Source organism: Ornithorhynchus anatinus, chromosome 7 (genome assembly GCF_004115215.2).
Source record: "Ornithorhynchus anatinus isolate Pmale09 chromosome 7, mOrnAna1.pri.v4, whole genome shotgun sequence".
NCBI classification, from domain to species: Eukaryota; Metazoa; Chordata; class Mammalia; order Monotremata; family Ornithorhynchidae; genus Ornithorhynchus; species Ornithorhynchus anatinus.
The window spans coordinates 42599605-42621615 of NC_041734.1; the positions used below are offsets into that span (position 1 = coordinate 42599605).

The 22011-nt window shown below is 46.6% G+C and overlaps 1 protein-coding gene across 1 annotated transcript in view; it reads left to right on the forward strand.

Moving 5' to 3' along the window:
* LOC100082821 (putative ciliary rootlet coiled-coil protein 2) overlaps positions 1 to 22011 on the forward strand; it is a 45864-nt gene that overhangs the window by 6750 nt on the left and 17103 nt on the right. Inside the window, exons 6-13 of the mRNA XM_039912734.1 lie at positions 172 to 402; positions 1664 to 1857; positions 4498 to 4625; positions 5515 to 5684; positions 8540 to 8719; positions 10406 to 10540; positions 17171 to 17314; positions 20761 to 20999. Of these exons, the coding sequence (XP_039768668.1) occupies positions 172 to 402; positions 1664 to 1857; positions 4498 to 4625; positions 5515 to 5684; positions 8540 to 8719; positions 10406 to 10540; positions 17171 to 17314; positions 20761 to 20999 (1421 nt within the window). The remainder of the gene's footprint in view (positions 1 to 171; positions 403 to 1663; positions 1858 to 4497; positions 4626 to 5514; positions 5685 to 8539; positions 8720 to 10405; positions 10541 to 17170; positions 17315 to 20760; positions 21000 to 22011) is intronic.

The following is a 22011-nucleotide window of genomic DNA, read 5'->3' on the forward strand; positions in this document are numbered from 1 at the left end:
ACTAGAACATTATTATGTTATGTCTCCTTGAATGAGTGTAGCATCTCATCCTAGAATAACACAAATCACAACAATTTCAGTTAGAACCATTTTGCCATCCAATAAAGTCTTAGACCGTCCTTGGTTTTCTCTGAGGATGATCCTTGATTTCTCTTTCGTGGGGTTGGAAAGATGGAGGAGGAGCAAAGCCTGCTAGTGGAACAGCAACGGGAGCTGGAGCAGGAGCGAGCGGGCATGAGGAAGCAGTTGACATGCCTGGAACAGGAACTCGTGCACATCCGCACAGAGCGAAGAGGTTTGGAGCAGAACCGGCAGGTGGAAGAGGAGAAACGAGAGAATCTGGAGGAGGAGATGGTTCTGCTTCGCGAAGAGAAAATCCAACTGCATGAGCAGATTATGCAGGTGAGAATATAAGGCTGTCAGCAAGGCCAACACTGGGCGGACCAAAGGATCATCCAGGTAAGTCCATCCGCCGTCTCTGATGGCAGAGACAGGATGCTTGGAGTAACCGTGTGATGATGGCCCTCATGGACGTCCTTGGTCCTGATGGCTTGGAAACTATCATTTCCTCTACATCCTTGACTTTCTTTGTAGTAACCCATTACAGACCTTTCAATTTGTCCAACCCGCATTTGTATCTACTGGTATTTTCAAACTGTACCATCTCCTGGGATAGTTAATACCATAGGTTTGTAACCCACTGTGTGGAAAAGTGCATATTTTCTTTGTTTCGAACTTACTACCTTCAGCCACCTTGAGATGGGTTTCCTCTCATCTTCAGTCGGCCTAGTTGCTATTTCCATAATTTTCTGTTTACTACTCAATCAGTATCAATCAATCACATTTATTGAGCTCTTATTATATGCAGAACGCTTTACTAAGCTCTTGGGACACTACACGGCAACAGAGTTTTTTTGTTTTGTTCTTTTAACGGTATTTGTTAAGCCCTTACTATGTGCCAAGCACTATACTGAGATTGATATAAATACAACTCATCAGGTTGGACACAGTCTCTGTCTCATATGGCACTCAGTCTTAATCCCCATTTTACAGACAAAGTAACTGAGGCACAGAGAAGTGAAGTGACTTTCCCAAGGTCGCACAGCAGACAAAAGTGGTGGAGCTGGGTTCTAATCCCAGGACCTTTTGACTCCCAGGTCCGTGCTCTATCCATTGGGCCAAGCTGCACACATTCCCTGCCCACAATGAGCTTACCATCTAGAGGGATACTAGTTTAGAGTCAAGGACCCTCTCTACTGTCCCATACTTCTTCCCAACGCATCTAGAAGCAGCGTGGCTCAGTGGAAAGAGCCCGGGCTTGGGAATCAGAGGTCATGGGTTCAAATCTCGGGTCTGCCACTTGTCAGCTCTGTGACTGTGAGCAAGTCACTTAACTTCTCTTTGCCTCCGCTGCCTCATCTGTAAAATGGGGATTAAGACTGCGAGCCTCACATGGGGCAACCTGATTACCCTGTATCTACCCCAGCGCTTAGAACAATGCTCTGCACATAGTAAGCACTTAACAAATACCAACATTATTATTATTATTAGAAGAGTTTAACAAATACCAACATTATTATTATTATTATTAGAAGAGCCTCTTCTTTCTCTCTCTCTCTCTTTCTCTCTCTCTCTCTCTCATTTTCCTCTCGAATCCCTGAAGGTAAATGGCCAGAAACTTGCTCTGGAAGAACAGCTAGGACAGAGTCAACGGGAAATGGAGGTCCAGGCTGACTCTCTCCACCAAACCATTCAGGACAAGGAGGAGATAGCCAAAGAGAGAGCAAGGCTTCTGGTGGAGCGGGCGGCACTGGAAAGGCAAAATCGGGTCATGGCTGAAGAGAGAGCTGCACTCAGGTAATCATTTCTCCCGGTTCAGTTCAGATCTTGATTATACAACCGCAAGGGACTGTGGCTTTTCTTTTTCTGGAATATCCAAGGATCCTAAAAGATAACACCGGTATGACCTTTTTATCCTGGACCCCCCCGACCAAAACTTCCCGGGCCATGGTGATTCAAGTTTCTGGACACGACTCTGCTCAGATGGCCCAGGCATCTTCTTGTGAGGGGACCTTCTTCTTGCCAATTCAGCTTGTGGCAACTGCTGAAAGGCTAGTTGTATTGACCTCTTTGATGATGTGGAGACTTGTTTATGCAATATATTATTACAAAACGCTCTTTATGTAATTAGATGTTACCATCTTTTTCATTAGTTTGTTATTCCTCCCCAAAGCTCAATCAGTTAGGACATACTAGAGTCAGTTCCTAATTACTGGTGGCATCTGTAATTAATTCCTTCACCTCATTTTAGCCAAGAGCTTTGACCTCTTTCTCTACCACAAAATTTAACAAGTACTCTCCCTAAGTAGGCTGATTTGAGTCTCACCTTCTCTCCTTTTCCTACCCTTTCCTCTTTAGGAGAGTTTAATGAGAAAGAAAATGGTAGCCAATAGGAGGGAAAGAGGAAAACAGCTAGAAACCAGGATGAACTGGGTGCTTGGGGTCATGATTTTTTTTATGGTATTTGCTAAGCGCTTTAGAACACAGTTCTAAGTGCTGGAGTAGATACAAGTTAATTAGGTTGGACACAGTCCCTGTCCCACAGGGGGCTCACAGACTAAGTAGAAGGGAGAACAGGAGAACTGAGGTACAGAGAAGTTAAGTGACTTGCCCAAAGTCACACAGCAAGCAACTGGTAGATCCGGGATTACATCCCAGGTCCTCTGACACCCAGGCCCATGCTCTTTCCTCTAGGCCATGCTCCTTTTCTAAATTATCGGGGGACTGCCGATCAGGGAAAAATTGACCAGAGTGAGACCCCCTGGAACTAATACCTCATAGAGGATCCCAGAAATCAATGCCTCATTGTGGACCCGTGGAACTGTATCAAGTGGGAGCACTGAACTGAAGCCTCACAGGGGAATCCCTGGTATTAATGACTCACAGAAGACCCCAGGAACTAAAGCCGCACAGAGGAATCCCTGGGACTAATGTGTCTTGAACCAAAGTCTCATGGGGGATCCTGGAGCTAATGCCACATAGGAGACCCCAGGAACTAATATCTCAAAGCGGGGAGCCTGGTATTAATGCCTCATGAGGGACCTGGAACAAGTATAGGAACTAGTAGCTCATAGGGGACCCCAGGAGCTAATGCCTGAAAGGCTCAGATCAGGGGGCTGTGGGTGAGGGGTTAATGGTGGGCCAGGTTAAGGAGTGGAACCACAGAACCAGCAAATTGTTTGACCCTTTAACCCTTCCTCCTGCTTTCCAAACCAAAGCCTGAAAGCGGCCCCACCACCCGGGGAAGGCCTGGTTCTGAAGGAAGCCTGGGAATCTGGGAGTCTGAGTCATTTGCCTGAGCCCTCCCAAGAGGTAGCAATAGCTCTGAAAGAGAAGCAAAGGTTGCATAACCCACAGCCAGGTAAACCAATGTCTAAAGTAATCAAGAGTTCAGTGGAAAGAGCCTGGGTTTGGGAGTCAGAGGTCACGGGTTCTAATCCCGGCTCCGCCGCTTACCAGCTGTGTGACTTTGGGCAAAGTCATTTAACTTCTCTGTGCCTCAGTTACCTGATCTGTAAAATGGGGATTAAAACTGTGAGCCCCACATGGGACCACCTGATCACCTTGTATCCCCCCAGCGCTTAGAACAGTGCTTTGCACATAGTAAGCGCTTAACAAATACCACCATTATTATTATTTGACAGCAAAGAGATATGGAGAAGTTAAGTTTCCAGTTTCCTGCTGAAAATCACAAGCAAATTACTGGTAGGATCAAAACTCCCTCAGTCAGTCAGTCGTATTTTTTGAGCACTTACTGTATGCAGAGCACTGTACAGAGAAGTTGGGAGAGACCAAGATAACAATAAACAGACTCATTCCCTGTGAGCTCTTAGGTAATTTCTTACACTACCAATCTGTTGGCCTTTCTCTCTCCCCAAGGTAAGCGATACCTCTCACACGGCCCACCAAATAGTGATCCAACTGCAATCGCTCTGGCCGCTTCCACCCATATAGATGGACGCCGAACATACAAATGTAAAAGCCAGTGAGTGAGGAAATGAATTATTCTTTGCACCAATATACTGTCTTGGTCCAGGAATTTGAAGACCCTTTAAGATCTTCATTTAGCCAGTGGGAAATGTGAGGTTTGGAGAGGCTGAGTTATTTGTTTGGCTTCCACAGTGGGACTGGGAGAGAACCGGGAGTTGGCTCCGGTCTCCTCACCCTCAGTTCTGTTCTTTAACTGATGTGCTATGTTTCCCCCAGGAGAAGCCAACAACATGAAGGAAATCCTTAGTCACACAGAGGCCCCGGTTCATTTTTTAGGGGATTAAACTCCTTGCTCTCGAAGAGGCTTAATGCCATCCTTCTGGCCCAAATGTGGCAGGCACTCTTCCACATGCAGATATTCGAGTAATGCCCTGACTCACTATGCAGCAAAGACCAGAAGGCCATTCCTTGGATTACTGGTTCTTGTTGTTTGATGATAAACTGCAGAGCTGAGAAGGATTCACTGGAAAACAGCCTTTATGAAACACAACAGCTGGTGGTCCAGCTGGAAGCCCGGAAGGACCAGCTGGAAGGAGAAAATCAGAGCATCCACCTAGCGAGACAAGTTCTCCAAGGTAAATGAGTCTCTTAACCCTCTGAATTTGCTTTCCGTGGGGAGCGAAGGCTAGTTTACTCCATCCCTCCTTTGTCAGGAGAATTGAAGCCCATGGAACCTGTGTTAAGAGATTGTAAACTCATTGCGGGCGGGGAACGCGCCAGTCAACTCTCTTGTATTGCACTCTCCCAAGTGCTTAGTAATAATAATAATAATGTCGGTATTTGTTAAGCGCTTACTATGTGCCGAGCACTGTTCTAAGCGCTGGGGTAGACACAGGGGAATCAGGTTGTCCCACGTGGGGCTCACGGTCTTAATCCCCATTTTACAGATGAGGTCACTGAGGCACCGAGAAGTGAAGTGACTTGCCCAAAGTCACACAGCGGACAGGTGGCCGAGCCGGGATTCGAACCCATGACCTCTGACTCCAAAGCCCGTGCTCTTTCCACTGAGCCACGCTGCTTCTCAGCGCTCTGCACACATAAAGCAGTCAACAGATGATAATAATAATTATGATATTTGTTAAGTGCTTACTATGTGCCAAGCACCGTTCTAAGCACCGGGGTAGATACAAGGTAAACAAGTGGGACACAATCCCTGTCCCACATGGGGCTCACAGTCTCAATCCCCGTTTTACAGATGAGGTACCTGAGGCACAGAGAAGTTAAGTGACTTGTCCAAGGTCACACAGCAGTCAAGTGGCGGATCCGGAATTGGAACCCACGACCTCTTACTCTCAAGCCTGTGCTCTTGCCACTAGGCCAAGATACCATTGATTGATTTGAGGGTAGCTCTCTGAGTTCATCCTGCCATTGTGGAAAAGTGGAGGCAAAGCTGTCATGGATGACATGGGGGGAAAATGGGAGGGAGAGAGGAAAAAGACCAAGTTTTGCTTGTCTGTTTCACAGTGGAAGTAGAAAAGGCCCAAAATGAACTAGAGGTTCAAGAGACCAAGATGAAGTGGGATATGGAGTTGCTGAAACAGCAAGTGGCTCAGATGGAGCGAGAAACCCAGCAGTCCCTAAAGAACCAGATGCTGGCTCGTGATGAGGACATGGTTCGCCTGAAGAAAGAGAAGGTTTGCTATCCAATCTCTTGAGCTCTGTTGGTGAAGCCGGGGATACCAAGTAGCACTTCTTCATCTTGCTCTCTAGTCTGAAATCTCACCTTTTGCCTAAACTCTACTTCTCATTTTCAGACTTTGCAACAAGTGCAGATAGAAATCTCCTCATTTTCCTTAGATCTTCCCTTCAGCCCATATTATTGCTGCCCTCAATGTGGGCAGGGAACGTGTCTACCATCTGTCACATTGTACCCTCCCGAGCACTTAGTACTGAGCTCTGCACGCAGTAAGCGCTCAATAAATACCACTGATGAGGCCTACCTGCCTCCCAAATTCCAAACAAAGAAGCAATCTTCCGTGTTTCTCTGGCCTCCGTGTCCTATATCAAGTCAAGTAACCAAACCTAAAACTTCTTTCATGAACCACAAAACTGTAAAGGAACTAAACAAGTCACTTAAACCTCACCCTTGCTTTCAGACAAGAGGCTTCAACTAAATAATCCCGATAATCTAACATCTCTGTAGAAATCTCAGAAGAAAAAATGCAGTTGAGTTACCGATTGTATTTATCAGCATGTTTGTCAGCTACATGGTCATTTGCTAAGTCTCCTCAAGGTCAGAAACTGTGTCTAATCTTTGGTCTATAACTCCCATAATGATCAGAATTTATTGCCACTGACTGTTTACGGGACACTCTAGGAGACTCTTGTAGAATATGCAAAAGAAATGTTTGATTCTTAGCAGGAGGAACTCATAATCTAATGGGGAAAACAGTTAACAAGTATATACAATAGTTAAGGGGAGGGATAATTGATAAAATTAAATAATATATTGCTGATTAAAACTGCCATCTGTCACATAGGAATAATAATAATAAGTATAGTATTTGTTAAGCACTATGTGCAGAGCACCGTTCTAAGCGCTGGGTAGATACAGGGTAGTCGGATTGTCCCACGTGGGGCTCACGTTTTTTAATCCCCCTATTTACGGATGAGGTAACTGAGGCACAGAGAAGTTAAGTGACTTGCCCAAGGTCACACAGCAGACAAGTGGCGGAGTCGGGATTAGAACCCTCGACCTCTGACTCTCAAGCCCGTGCTCTTTCCACTAAGCCACTCTGCTTCTCTATCCAGAGGAAGACAATAAATGTTTTTTGCTGATGGTAGGGACAGAGTTGGCCCCAGCATGGACCGTGCCCTGAGGCAAAAATAATAATGTCGGTATTTGTTAAGCGCTTACTATGTGCAGAGCACCGTTCTAAGCGCTGGGGTAGATTCGGGGTAATCAGGTTGTCCCATGTGATGCTCACAGTTAATCCCCATTTTACAGAAGAGGTAACTGAGGCACAGAGAAGTTAAGTGCCCAAGGCCGGGGTTCTTTCCTCACTGTCTGTCATTTGACCTGATGATGTCACGCCGGGTGCGGCGAGTGACATCATATTTTGCCACCCATATGGTAAAGCAGGGAACTTTCTACGCCCCCTCTTAGTTGACTCGGCCTCCTTGTTACGCTCCTGGCAGCGGCATCTGGCTGCCCACTGGGCCCTGGAAGATTCCTGACTTTGGGAGGTAGGGTGTTACACCATCCACTTCCTCATCACTGCTCACTGCCGCCCACCCTCTCGGGCCCACCAGCACTACACTCCCTCACCTAGGGAGTTGTGAGGGAAGTGAGGCTGAAGGGAAGGAAATTGGCGATCCTTTAGAGATTTAATAAATAAGTAAAAAGAAACCAACCTGAACAGAAACTTTATGTTAGCGGGCAGCAGGGAGGTGATGTTCTGGGATGGACGGCAGCTCAGGCCACCCCAAACTTTGAGGCAGGAAGGATGGTGGTGTTTTAGAGGAGAATAGGGGATCCACACAAGCACAACAGCAGAAGGAGCGGGAGAGTGGGGCGGTGGGGATTCTGTGCATGTATCATGGCCATCTTGGGAGGTCCAAGAGGCATGTCACTGCTCGCCACTTCCTGCTCCTTTGAGGCAGCCGTGATCCTCTAGTACTGTCAGAGTCCAGATCTGGATAAAGGACGTGAAGGCAGTGGTGACCGTGATCCGCCACGAGGCATCCTCCAGAGCAAAGATCGTGGGGGCTGTCTTTGGTTGGGTTGCAGAATGTTGTAGTGTGAGAAAATATGTCCTAGACAGAATTAGTGTAGGACTATTTCATTAGTCAACAACATTTACTGAGCTCTTACTGGGTATGAAGAGGGGTTTTTTTTCCCATTTTTATGGTATTTGTTATGCACTAATTATTTGCCAGCCACTGAACCGAGCTCTGGGCTAGATACAAGCTAATCGGGTAGGACGCAGTCCATATCCCACATGGGGCTCACGGTCTTAATCCCCATTTTACAGATGAGGGAACTGAGGCACAGAGAAGTGAAGGCACAGAGGAGTGAAGCGACTAGCACTAGGTCACACAGCCGCCATATGACGGAGCAGGGATTAGAACCCAGGTCCTTCTGACTCCGAGGCCCATGCTCTTTCCCCTAGACCATGCTGCTTCCCTTATCGATTGCAAATTTTACCGGGGCAGGAATCATGCACTCAATTTCTTTTTTAGGTTCCCTTAATTCACCTAGGACAGGAGGTACTCACTCCGAACCGTTGATTCTGATGCCAATCCTGAGGACAGCAATGTGTGATTAGAGAGAGTACAGCCCTTAATTAGCAGGTTGCCCCCCATATATCCCCCACCACCAATAGGCCATAAGCTCCTAGAAGGCAGAGTCTACCAACTCTGTTATATTTTACTCTCTGAAGTGCCCAGCACAGTGCTCTACATGCAGTAAGCGCTCAATAAATACCATTAATTGATTGTACATCCTTTCAGAGTCAATCCTGTAACGGTCTGCTCTTCTGCAACTCAGGAGAGCTTGTGCCTAGCCCTGGCAGAGGAGAAGGAGGCAGCGGGGCACAGGCTTCAGCAGGAAAGAGATGAACTGGTGTCAAGACATGAAGCCGAGAAAGAAGCCCTCAGTGAGGAAATACTCATCCTGCAGCAGGAGCGGGCTGAAAGCCTCCTCCAAGCGGAGCATGAGAAGCAGAAGGTGAGGAGCGCCGTAGAGGCGGTAGGAAATTGAAGCTTAGAGAACTCAGATCTGCCTAAGATCCCAGCCAGAACACCATGAGAGTACTGGCTGTGATGATGATGGTAGCTGTTAGGCGCTTACTATGTGCCAAGCGCCGTTCTAAGCGCTGGGGTAAATACAAGGTAATCAGGTTGTCCCACATGGGGCTCACAGACTTAATCCACAATCCCCCCTCCTTCCTTGTATTAAGGAAGGTAGGAGGGAAGATATTCACGGGTACAGTGAGGTATGGTATTGTTTGCTATTTTATTCGTGCTTTTTGACAGGTTATAAGCTGTAGGGTAATGGATTTTAAACATGATGTGAAATGATGTGTTATTGTAAGCCTGTGCTGATAAAGGCAGAGAAAGGAATACAAAGAAACTCAGAGAAGTTTTGCAGATGTTAACGCTTTGTGTTCTGCTAGAGGACGTTAAAGGGGCTGGCCAGTGCAGCCGGAACACCATGAGAGAGCATTGGTTGTGCGGAATTCTTCCCCCTCCTTTAATTGCAGTCATCGATGGAGTCTTTCTTGGTTGAGGCCTCTAGACTGTGAACTCACTGAAGGCAGGGAATGTGCCTACCAAGTCTGTTTAGACTGTACTCTCCCAAACCCATAGTACAGTACTCTGCACAAAGTCCCTGTCTCACGTGGGGCTCACCACCTAAGGGAAAGGGAGAACAGGTATTAAAAGCCCGTTTTACAGAGGAGGATACTGAGGCACAGAGAAATTAAGCGACTTGCCCAAGATGACACAGCAGACAAATGGCAGATGAGGATTAGAACCCAGATCCCCACCAGGCCTGCCTCTTCAGCCCGCTATGCTAGGACAATTTCCCCCATCCTGCCATTTCAAGCTAGACTCCCCAGAGTCTCCAACCCTCCATGCAGCTCTGTCTCCACTCGATCCTCACAGCCCACTCTGCCTCGTCCCGGTCCTCTTTAGCTCAAGGCCTAGGTCACCCAGGGCCATCTTCAGGCCGTGCACGGGACGCCGAGTTATATTACACCAGGCAAGTAGCGTAATGTAATGATGTCATACTCAAGTCCGCCCAAACCCCCAGACTTGCAGCGTTTTTCCAGAGGGAACACAGGCCACCCCGCTTCCTCCAGAACAACCATTGTGTCCCCACCCCGGCCCCAGTTAATATAAGCCCCACTTCCATCTCGAGCGAAGAGAGGCTGTGCGCTTTCCAATTATTTTCACTCTGCCACCCTTCGGCGGTCCCTTCTGGCAGCGCTCGCTGGAGCCGCTGCCCTGCTTGCTTACTGAATGAAGTCAGCCCTGCTTTCACCTCAACGCAGTCTTGTCTCTGAGACCCACTGCACGGTCAACGGCCAGAAGTCTGGAGACCGCCCTGCGGCGTCCTGTTCAAGCCCCAGTCAGCTTCCCGGGACTTCAGCGGGGAGAGAGAGGAGGCAGACCTTCAGAGAGGTTGGTCTAGCACTATGTTAAGGCCTGCTCCTTGGAGCGAAGAAATCCAGTGCTCTCGAGCCATCCTATCGCAGGCTTCGCTGTCCCTCGTTCCTCCTCCTCCTCTTCCACTTCCCACCATGCTCTTGTCTGTGGCACTGAAGCCATTCAGATGTCCCCCAGCCACCCGATACGTTATATTCTCGCTCTCCTTGTGAACCCTTGTACTCACTTCTTCTCACTCTCCTAGGCTTTATCCCTGAAAGAAGTTGAGAAAAATTTGCTTTCAGAGAAGCTTGGGGAAGCCCAGAGTGAACTCATGAATGCTGGTTTGGAGCTGGACAGAGCAAAACGAGAAGCACTAAGCCGACAGGAGCAGGATAAGGTGAGTTTGAAAGGTCTTGTGTACACTTTGGTTCTTAACTACAGAGACCAGATGTCTCGCAAAGGTGTTGGGCATTACCTGACCGGGACAGGGAATTCATTTCTGGAGGCTTGCGAGGTCCCACATCACTAGCCTCCCAGAGGCCTTAACCCACTTTTCCAGTTGGGCGCCATAAATATTTTCATTCTGTTTCACCACCTCAGCTGGTGCTGGGACAGGCCGGACCAGGAAAGTAACCCGAGAGGCTAGTCCAAATTCTGAATTTCTAGTCCATTTAAGGCTCAATGGTAGGGGGCTACAGAGAGAGGTGGACGGGGTAGAGAGAGAAAACATACCCAAATCAGTTTGGCCTGATGCAGTTGTTACAGTTGCTGCTCCTTTATTTTTGAGTAAAAGGTACTGAGCACTCAAAGGGACCACCCAGCCATGAGTTAGTAAAGTCAAAAAATTGTTTTCCTTCTGTTTTCCTCCACATTCTTTGATTCTTTTTTATTTGGCTCGTGTATAAAAATTACTTGGACAAGGGGATTTGGGTGGGTGAAATAAAAGGAATCTCTAAATTGTACTGACTCCAGGCCACAGGACCTGAAATACTGCTTGGCATTCTGAATCTAGGAGGACGAAGAGGGAAAAAATCTTTTTTTTTCCCAACAGCTTGACCTCGGAAGGCAATGACTGGGCACTGTAGCTTCTCCCCTAGACTGTACGCTCCTTGTAGGCAGGGAACATATTTATCAATTCTGTCTAGTGTACTCTCTCAAATTTATCAACTCTGTGTAGTGTATTCTCTCAAGTGCTCAGTACAATGCTCTGCACACAGTAAGCACTCAATAATTACCATCGATTGATTGGCTTGGTGTATTTCAGTGGTGATGAAGCTATTAAAAGCAGAGTGCCATTCCAGGCTTTTTAAGATGGCACCATCTTCTTCCAAAAATCATGTGCTCTCTCAATCTCCTAGTACAGTGCTCTACCAACAGTAAGCATTCAATAAGCACCAGCCATTGATTGGTTGCATCTGGGTTCCACAAGGTGGAAGCCATCATTTGAAAGATTTGTTCAGGTTCAGCAACAGTGATGTTCCCAGGCTTTTGCAAGCAGAAGCCGAAATTCGTCTCCAAGCCTCCTCTTGGAGAAGGGAAAACGACAGTAGAGTGGATCAAAGCCGTCGTGTTTCACCCCTGCCAATTTATTTGCTGTGTCAACCGATCTAAATCACAAAACCCCAGTGTGCTTCTTAGTTTGGCTATAGAAACATCTTGTAACACAATTCACCACTGGGACAAAACTGGAACTGGATTTAGTCAGAAGCCCAGAGAATCTCAGAATGTATATCCTTTCTTGACATCTGACATGTATGTTGGTTCTCATGAAGAGGAGAGGCAGAGAAATGTGCCTCAATGGACAGGATGGGAAGGGGGAATCATCACTGTAGATTCTCCCTATCTTACAAGCCCAAAACCTTGGCGTTGTCCTTGACTCAACTCTCTCAAATGACCCACATATTCAATCTGTCACCAAATCCCATTGGTTCTACCTTCACAACATCATTAAAAATCTGCCCTTTCCACTCCATCCAAATTGCTACTACACAGCTCCAAGCGATTAATTAATTAATTAATTGTGGTATTTGTTAAGCTTACTATGTGCAAAGCACTATTCTAAGTGCTGGGGGGATACAAGGTGATCAGGTTGTCCCGTGTGCGGTTCACAGTTTTAATCCCCATTCTACAGATGAGGTAACTGAGGCCCAGAGCAGTTAAGTGACTTGTCCAAAGCCAAACAGCTGACAAGCGGCAGAACCAGGATTAGAACCTCTGACTCCCAAGCCCGGGCTCTTTCCACTGAGCCTGAGCCACGCTGCTTCTCATATTCTAACCCACTTGACTAGTGCTTCTGCCTCCTTGCTGACTTCCCTGAATCCTGTCTCTCCCCACTCCAGACCATACTTTACTCGGCTGCCCAGATCATTTTTACAAAAATAGTTCAGTCCACATCTCCTCAAGAACCTCCAGTGGTTGCCCATCCACTTCCGTATCAGACGGAAACTCTACCGTTGGCTTTAAAGCACTCGATAAGCTTTCCCCTTCCTGCCTCATCTCGGTGATCTCCTACTATAGCCCAGCCTGCACACTTCACTCCTCTAGCGCCAGTCGGCTCACTATGCCCTGATCTTGGCTATTTCATCACCGAACCCTACTCCCTCAGGCCTAGAAGGCCAGCCTACCACTCTCCCCGCCTTCAGAACCTTAATAAAATCACATCTAAAATCACGTCTTCGAGAGGCCTTCCCCAATGAAGCCCTCCTTTTCCCTGGCCCCCTCTCCCTTCTGTGTCATCTATTCACTTGGATCTGTACCCTTTGGGCATTTGGAATTCATCCCATCCTCAGAACCAAAGCATTTATGTACATCTCTACAGATTATTTATATTCACATCTCTCTCTCTCTCTGCACTGTAAAGCTCACTGTGGGTAGGGAGTGTGTTTACCAACTTAGTACAGTGCTCTGCATACAGTAAGTGCTCCATAAATACCAGTGATTGAGTGACTGATTGTTGTCCAAGGATAAATGAAGCTGATACTCTTGAGAGTTGGGTCAGAGTGGGGGTGCAATGATAGGGAACAGGAGGAGGGGAGATGTTCCCTTATTTACTTTCTACACTGGGCCTGACCCTGTTTAGCACAATCTGTCCTTCATTTCCATGACCCCTGAAAGTGCAAGATTTCACTGGAGGTTTCATTGATTTAATACACTGTTGTTGCTTTAAACAAAGAATGAAAATGTATGCATGAGATTGCTTGGGTCTAACTCACTAGGGAGATCAGTTCAAAAGAAGAAATTAAACAGAAAAAAGCATAATAATATAAAACAAACAAACAGTACAGAAAGGATAAAAAAAAAAATTCCAACCAGAACAAATTTGAAAAGCATTTGAATTGGAAAGGCTGCTTGGAAACCATACAGGGGACCCAAATAAACAAGCTCACTTCCCTACATCACTGTAAACAAAAGCCAAAAACTTAGATAAACATTGCTGAACAGAGGGAGAAATTGTTACTATCAAATGGTGTGGGAGGGTAAAACTCATCACCTGGAGAATATTCCCTTTCTTCCCCCATCTTTATTGATGGGTTGATTGATGGATTTATGCGTTGAGGGAATACCCCCGCCTGGGTGTTGTGCACTATGCCAAAGGCCAAGAGCTTCAGAAAGCAGCTCACACATCAAAGTCCAGGAGGGAAGCCTGATCCAAGAATATCCTTGGGATGGGTGGCCCTGAGAGGTCTGAGTTCTGAGCTCTGAACAACCTCAGAGCTCCCTAATCCGAACGGACTCTGTTTTTATGGAGTTGGCAACGTCAGACCATCTGTCTTACCCTGGTGGGTCTAAGTAATGGGGAAAGAAGGAGGCGAAAGATGAATCCTAATTCACATGATTATCTGCAGTGGGAAAGAATTTTGCAATTAGAAATTGGATGCTCTTGTTGCTATATTTCTTCATCCTGCTATATGCATGATTCTGAGATTTTCAGTCCTTGGGGTAATTTTGTGTAGCCGGCAACGCAGCAAATGAGTTTCTGGCACCAGAAGAAAGATCTTGCCCAAGAGCCTCTCATTTCCTGGAGCCGCCTCCCTCCCCCTCCCTGAGTCCTCATCCTCCTCGACTGAGCCTGATGGTAGCTTCCCAGTATATGGACCGACTCCCCCTTTGAAATAACACACCAGATACGCACCGAGGTGCCTAGAGGGGGAGATTGTGTCCATTCCCTGATGTTGCTGTGTCCCTGTCAGGAGTTTTTATGGGTTTGTTTTCCTCGCCTTCATCCCCACTTCCAGTTAGAGAAAATTCCTTGGCTGGACTACTCTTGATGTAACGGTAAAACAAGGAGAACACTAATGGGTCCTGAGGGAGCATTCCTCAGTCCCTGAGTGAAACTTTCTTTGGAGTCTCTCTTTGTATTCAGAGTTTTTACGTTCACTGACCTTGAAGGTTCCTCCCCAGGTAGAAAACGCCCCCCCGGCCCTCAAACTGCCTACCTGTGGTCTTTGGAGAGCCAATTAAGTAAATTTCACTACTTCAGATGCAACCGTTGCAAGGAAAACTCCCTGAGATCTGAAAAGGGAGCCAGACCCTAGCCTAAAAGTCCTAACTGTGATCTACTTCAAAGCAAACCACTCTGAGGCTCTAAATCCAAGCACTCGTAATTGTGCCCATGAAGAGCTCCTTGAGTTCCCAGGGGAAGAAGAGAAAAATCCTCCAAGCATCCCAGGGAGATCTGGCTTGGATCATCTAAATAGTATAATTATGTCTCAGGGAATGAAGCTGTGTGAATTTTCCAGCTAGTGGTTAAACAGGGGTCATCTGTCCCGCAACGATAGATGGAATCTAACGTGGTTCACCTATCTGCCTGCAGGATCTCTTTTCCTGCTGGAGGTCTTTAAAAGTAGGATGAATCCCCATCTGACTAGGATGGGTTGGAAGAGTCCTTGGAAGTCTCTTCGAATGTCATGTCTTGACGACCAGGGAAGAGATCGAATTGAGAGATTCTGAGAATAAGCACTCATATTAAAAATAGGAATCAATGTGAAAGAATGTAGACTGAGCTCTACAAGAGTAAAGGAACGTAGTCGGTGCCATCGCTGGGCAGGGACTGTCTCTATCTGTTGCCGATTTGTACATTCCAAGCGCTTAGTACAGTGCTCTGCACATAGTAAGCTCTTAATAAATACGAATGAATGAATGAATGAATGAATGAATGAATGAATGAATGAATGAATGAATGAAATCAGTGGAGCGATCGTCAAGCCCAGGATTCTGCATCTGACAGTGGCAACAGGATGCTCGGAGGAATAGTAAGAACCTTTCCCTCTTTGTTTTTTGCTATCCTCATTTTTTACAACGCTAACTTTCCCCGACTATTCGATATGTACATATGGGCATATATATGTAATGTAACCATATAATGTGTAAGGCTATGTATATATACAAATATTCTGGTCTCAATGAGCTGGGGATACTTTGAAACAATAATGACACTATAATAATAGGAAAGATCATGATACGCTGCGTGCCTCTGAAAAGGAAGAACTCTATCGGTGCCGCAAAATTTGCTGGTCTGCTCATCAAGCGCTTAGTACAGTGCTTTGCACACAGTAAGCGCTCAATAAATACAATTGAATGAGTGAATCAGAGCAATCAGTCAATCAATCAGTGGTATTTATTGAGCGTTTACTGTGTGCAGAGCACTGTACTAAGCTCTTGGGAGAACGATACCTGCCTTCAGGGAACTTAGAAGCTGGTAGGAGAGATAGATGGCAAGAGAAAAAGGATATGTTACCTAAGTGCTGCAGGGGTGAGAAAGAGGTGAATATTAAAGTGTTTAGGAGGTATGGGCTTAAGTGTATAGGTGACACGAAGGGAGGGAGGATAAGGTGGGGAGATGAGAGGTCAGTCAGACAAGGCTTTCTGGAGCAGATATGATTTTAACTGTGCTTTGAAGATGGAGACAGTGTCATTCTGTCAGATGCGAAGGGGAGACAGAACGAAATGAAATGAAACATGGAATTCTGACGATGAGAACCGAACAGAGAGAGGTAAGATCACGGCATGGATGCTGCTTGGTCTTGAGATAGGTTAAAATGGCCGTGTATTTCTGTGGAACCCAGCAGAAAGACAACCAAGGGCTATGAAGACAGGGGAGCAAATCCTGAAGGCGTGCAACCTCGTGGACATTGACCAGGAGGAATCTGCCTGAGGCCTACGTTCCAGGGCCCAGCTCAGCCTCTGATTCACTGAGTAACTATCCGTGAGTCCTCAGGCATGATAACATTTCACCCCTTCTTCAGGGGGATGTTGGGAGTGAATGGAGCAGCATTGGAAACCTGTTTTGAGACACTCGGAAAAGAAGTCACTTGGTCAAAATGAAAACATTAGTATATGAAGAGGCTTTCTTCCAACAGGAAGGGATCCTTTGCTCAAGGTAGCTGAGAGAGAAATAATGGGATGAAACATAGCAAAGAAACATTTAGGCGGCACATTAGGAAAAATTTCCCAACAATAAGGTCAATTAGGCGATGGAATAATCTTTTCAGGGCCGTGCTGGAATCCCCATCGCTGGAGTTATTCATACTTGGTCTAGACAAGTCACTGGGGAATGTTCTGTAGGGAATGATCCTGCATTGGCAGGGGGTTAGACTGGATGATCTAATAGGTCGTTTTCCATCTCTAAATTTTATGATTCTTTGAATTTCAGTTCTAATGGAAATGCAGGGGGGCAGTTGGTGCTTGACAAGTGAAAAAAGAGTGAAATCAATAGGGATCTCCTTTTTCTTTTTCCTTTGAGCACGAGAGATTGTGATAAAAATTACGGCATGAAATAAAAATTCAGCTTTCTAATCCCTTTGCACTTTACTTGGGGAGCCGTTTGGGGATTTTTCTTCTAATAAAAAAGAAACAAGTTGGAGATGTCAGCAATATAAGTAGGTGCCTTTCAGAAAAGATACTTGGCAGCTTTTTCCCACCTGAGATTCCTCTAAAGAGGGACAACTCCCTTTTCCACCAGAGACGATCCGTCTCGAAGCTATATAACAGCAGCATTTCTCCCTTTCTCATTCCTGGTTCTTTCCAGAACACCATCGCCAGCATCACCGGAGAGCTGAAGGCGTTCCAGGCTCGGTTTGAAGAGGCAGTGGTTGCCCATCAGAAAGAGGTCCTGGCCTTGAATGAGCACATAAAGGAACTGGTGAGAGAGAAGAGCGCCTTGGGGAGGGAGGTAAGTTATTGTGCTAAGTTATTGTGCTGCTGCTTTCCTTGCTCCCAGTGAAAAATAGATGGATTCTCCATTCCCACAGCAGTTGTGCCAATGTTCTGACGTAGGGGCAAGCAACGTTTGGGCTGACGTGGGGACCGGAGGCTTACAAGTGATCCGGAGACCAAGCATTTTCAAGAGAGGAACTGTTTAATCCTCCCGCTCAGGGCCACCTCGTCCACCCACTTCAGGGGCACTGCCTGGAAGAACTGGGGCCAGAAATTATACGCTGCCTCCCCAACCTATACTTCTGGAACATTCCCCACAGTGACCCCTGAGAGGGAGAAAACATGACCAGGTCTCTTAAGCCTAGGTAGCCGAGCGACAACACTAGCCTATTGCCTGACTACAAGCGGACCTGGAAAGTGAAGAGTCAGCAACAGAGGAAGCAAATGGCTCCCAACACAAAAATGCCAAAGAAGAGGAGGCGGGGGGAGAACAGAAAATTGAAGGACATAAAAGAGGAAGAAAGAGTAATTTACCATGACAGGCTGTTTATTTTGGCAAAAATGGCCTCCTTTCAACAGATTTCAAAGTCAGACCCTGGGAGAGACCACACAGGCAAGTTAAGAGGTGGGGGGGGGGTTAAATTGGGGAGGGGGGTGGGCGGGAGGGACGCCAAAGGGGAGGAGGCAGAGGGGAGTGAAGGAGAGGAAGAAAGTGAGAGGAAAGGAGAAAAAAGCACTTAATTTTAACAGAATGAAAAAAGCGAACGTCTTCATCAAAAAGAGTTGTGGGTCCAATGAGCAACCGTAACAAAAAGCGAAAGCGGATCTTCTACCAAGTGAGGGGGAAGCTAATTTTCGGAGACAAAGACAGATGAGCGAGGGTAAGAGCGAGAGAAAGGAGGGGGTGAAGGACAGTTGCAGGACTAATATAACAAACTGAGGGCAAAGAAACACAGAGAGAAATCCTCGTAGGCGCCAGCTACGGCCTACTTATCACCATGGGAACCATAACATTTTTCACAGCCTTTGAGCTTGAGAAACTCTCAGGCCAGTTAAACAGCCCTGCTTTCTCTTTACACCCGTGTGCGTGTGCCCGCTCGCGCTCACACACGAATGCACACACACGAATGCACACACACGTGGGTACACACTCACACACGCGCTCTCTCACCCTCTCTTCCCCGCCCCCCCCCCCCGCCCGGTTCTTTCCTCCGCTCCAAAACTCTGCTGGAGTCCGGCTCCCTGCATGAGATTTCAAAAGAGGCTGTTTAGAAAATTTCGAGTAAAGAAATAATTATTATAATCACATTAAAGAGATTTGGCTGTAAAATTCCTGTCACAGGGGGAGCTGATTTTTTTCATTTGTTTTGATTTTTTTCATCTCCTCTATCCTGGGAAATGAAAACAGTTTATTTTATGATGGATCGCCCCTCTCTCTGGTCAGTGACCTTCTGGGTGAATTTCTGCTGAGCTTGGCGGAAAACGCTAGGCACAGTTGTGGATCCCATATGTGGGGGTGGGGGTGGGGAGCTGGGGGGGAAAGGGGGAGGAGGGGAACTCACCCTAATCCTTCCCAAAAACAGAACAACAATAACACAGAGCGGGACAGAATGATCCAGGCCAGCAGGGAGGATCTGGACAATGTTACCGAGTAAAGAATTAGGAAAGAGTAGTTTTTTTTCCTTTCAGGAAAACCGGTGACTTTACGTTCCTGTAGATTTCTCTTCTTCCTCACATGCATTTACTGCACACGCATCCATGTTCCTACACCTTAGCAGTGTTTAAAAATCAGAATACAAGGAAAATAAACCAAATGGTCTCTTCCTTTCTATCCCTCCACCAGTAATATCCCTCTTCTTGGTAAACAGTGGTATGTTGTCCAAGCAATTTACGTCTTCCCTGCCTCCCCCACTAGGGTGTTGTTTACAAACATTCATTTTTTTTTCAAATCTGCTTCAGTAGAAATTTAAACACAGATATAAATTATGAAAAATCGGCCCTTTAGTTCTTTTATTCTTCTGCTTTTCCATTTCTATTTGCTACCAGACCGAGGTCAGATGGAACTGGGTGGTCGGTGGTGGGCTTGGGGATTCCAGAGGAGGACGCATTCTGGAATCGGTCCTTCTCTATGAGGATGCATTGAGAGTAGTTACACAAAACGAGGACAGAGCTAAGCAGAGTCACTTCCTAGCGGATAATCTCAGGGCGCTCTCTTATTCTGGGATTTCACAGTTCAAATCGCTTCAAAATACTTGGTCGCACCAAATTTGAGAGGCACCAAGTTGGCAGTACTCAGTTATCCTGAATTCCCTTTCCAGGGTCTGGAATACTTCTATTTAGACATACATTTTTTTCCAGTTTCTTCAGTGAAATGACCTGGGCCTGCCACGCCCCTCAAAGGGAGGGATACTATAGAGTCACTGGAAGATTTCAAGGCCCTGAATTTAGAGCCCATTGAAAAGGTGCAAACAACTTGTAGATGGCTAGTACAGGATTTTAAAGTGTCATAATACTGAAGAAGCTTGGGGAGAGCGGGGAACTAGTAAAAAGGCTAGGAGAGGGACCCAGGAAGGTGCACACCCTACTGAAAGAGGTTATAGAGGAAGCAAACCAAGGGACCGTTTTTCAGCAAGCAAATAAAGCAAGCCGAATCCCCGCGTCATAAAGTCAGTGAGGCCGTGGATAGCCCTGCAGGAGGTAGAGAAGAGGCCAATCTTCTGACCTACGGTTCTAGGCTGAGTCATGCTTTTCCGGCTCCAGAAGATTTTATTTTTTTCTTCTTTTGTTCTCCTCTCCCATATTCAATGCGGCGGGCAGGAATGCTGAGAGAGAGTTCCTTTGCTCAAGAGGGCCCCGTCCACACACCGTGGAGAGCAGGGCATAGAGGGGACCCTGCTTTCTCTTTCTTCCTTCTCTACCACTCTGTTGGGAACCTCCAGTGGATGGGATCGGTTTGCTTTACAAGTCCTTTTTTGTTGTCGTTGTTGTTGTATGTTTCTTTGGAAAGCAAGCGTGGCTTAGAGGGAAGAGTACAGAGCATGGACCTGGGAGTCAGGGGATCTGCCGGATTCTAATCCCAACTCTGCCACCTGCCTGCTGGGTGACCTCGTGCAAGTCACTTAACTTCTGGGTTTCTCAGTTTCCCAAGTTGTGAAATGGGGATGAAATACTTGTTCTGGCTTGCTCCGTATTCGACCGCAAGCCCCCCGAAGAACAGGGATCGGGTCTGATGGGGCGATCTTGCATCTACCCCAGTGTTTCCTTAGTACAATAGTTGGCACGTGGTAAGAACGTAGCAAATTACAATTATTCTTACTCGTTTCTCACAATGTGGGGTCTACAGCTTCTCCCCAAAGAACCCAAGTTTTAGAACTACAACTTCAGTACAAAATCTACCCGTCAAGTTGGACCATGGTACAGCATGGAGGAGCTTGGCCCAGAGTTTTTCTGCCTCCCCGACAGGTGGAAGAGTTGAACACACAGCTTCGGCTTGCAGAAGAGGCCCAGGAAAGAACTCAGAAGGACATGGCCGAACTGGACCGTGAACTGCGGGAGGTGGAGGAGGCCCGAGATCTTCAGCACAAGGAGATGTCGGAGCTCCGCAGGGCCCTTGGCGATGAGACCAGAGAGAAGGACACCCTGCAGCACTCCAACATTGAGCTCAGGGCTTCCATCAAAAAGATTGAAAATGAGAGAATCAGGTATGGGGGTGAGGGAAGGCTGGGACTGGGGGTGAGGGAAGGCTGGGACCTTGCTGAAATCTGCATGTTAAAACCTGGAAAGCAGTGTGGTCTAGTGGAAAGAGCCCTGACCTGGGAGCCAGAGGACCTGGCTTCTAATCCCAACTCTGTCACTTGCCTGCCGTGTGACCTTGGCAAGTCACTTAACTTCTCTGGGCGTTAGTTTCCTCAACTGCGAAATGGGGATTCGATACCCAATCTCCCTCCTACTTAGACTCTGAGCCCCATATGGGACCTGATGATCATGTATCTACCCCACAGTTTAGTCAAGTACTTGGCATAAGGTAAGCACTTAAATATTATCATTATTATTATTATTATTAATAGTAGTATTGATCCTGGTTATGGGGTCTACCAGCTCAATCTCTGGGCCTGAAGTCCCACCTAGCCTTTAAAATGTTGAAAATTGTTGACTTAGTTTTGAAACCAGGCAAGGCAGAGAAGGCAGGGAAATAATTTGGCTCTTAATCTAGGAAGAGTTATTCAACTATTCCCTTCTCTATTGATTTCATAGCCTTGGGGAATGTTACTCCAGCACTTCTCACCAGCCCTAGCGATGACTAACCCGGGAACAGGGACCTGGGAGACAGCAGACCTGCGTTCTAGTCCTGACTCAGCCACTTCCCTGCTGTGTGACTTTGGGCAAGTCACTTAAGTTCTCTGTGCCTCAAAGTCTTCATCCTTAAAACTGAGATTAAATATCTGGTCTCCCTCCAACTTAAATTGGAAACCCCGTAAAGGGATAGGGACTGTGTCTGACCTGGTTATCCTGTAACTACCCCAGTACTAAGTACATTGCTTAGCATATAGTAAGTGCTTATCAAATGCTACTACTACTATTGTTATTAGCTCATAAATGCTCCCTATGTAAGGAAGACAGTTTCTGGGGTCTAGAAGAGAATTATTATCATAATATAGACCCAGTGACAGAATATCATAGAGGTAGTGGATCATTTGGATCTTAAATAAGGAA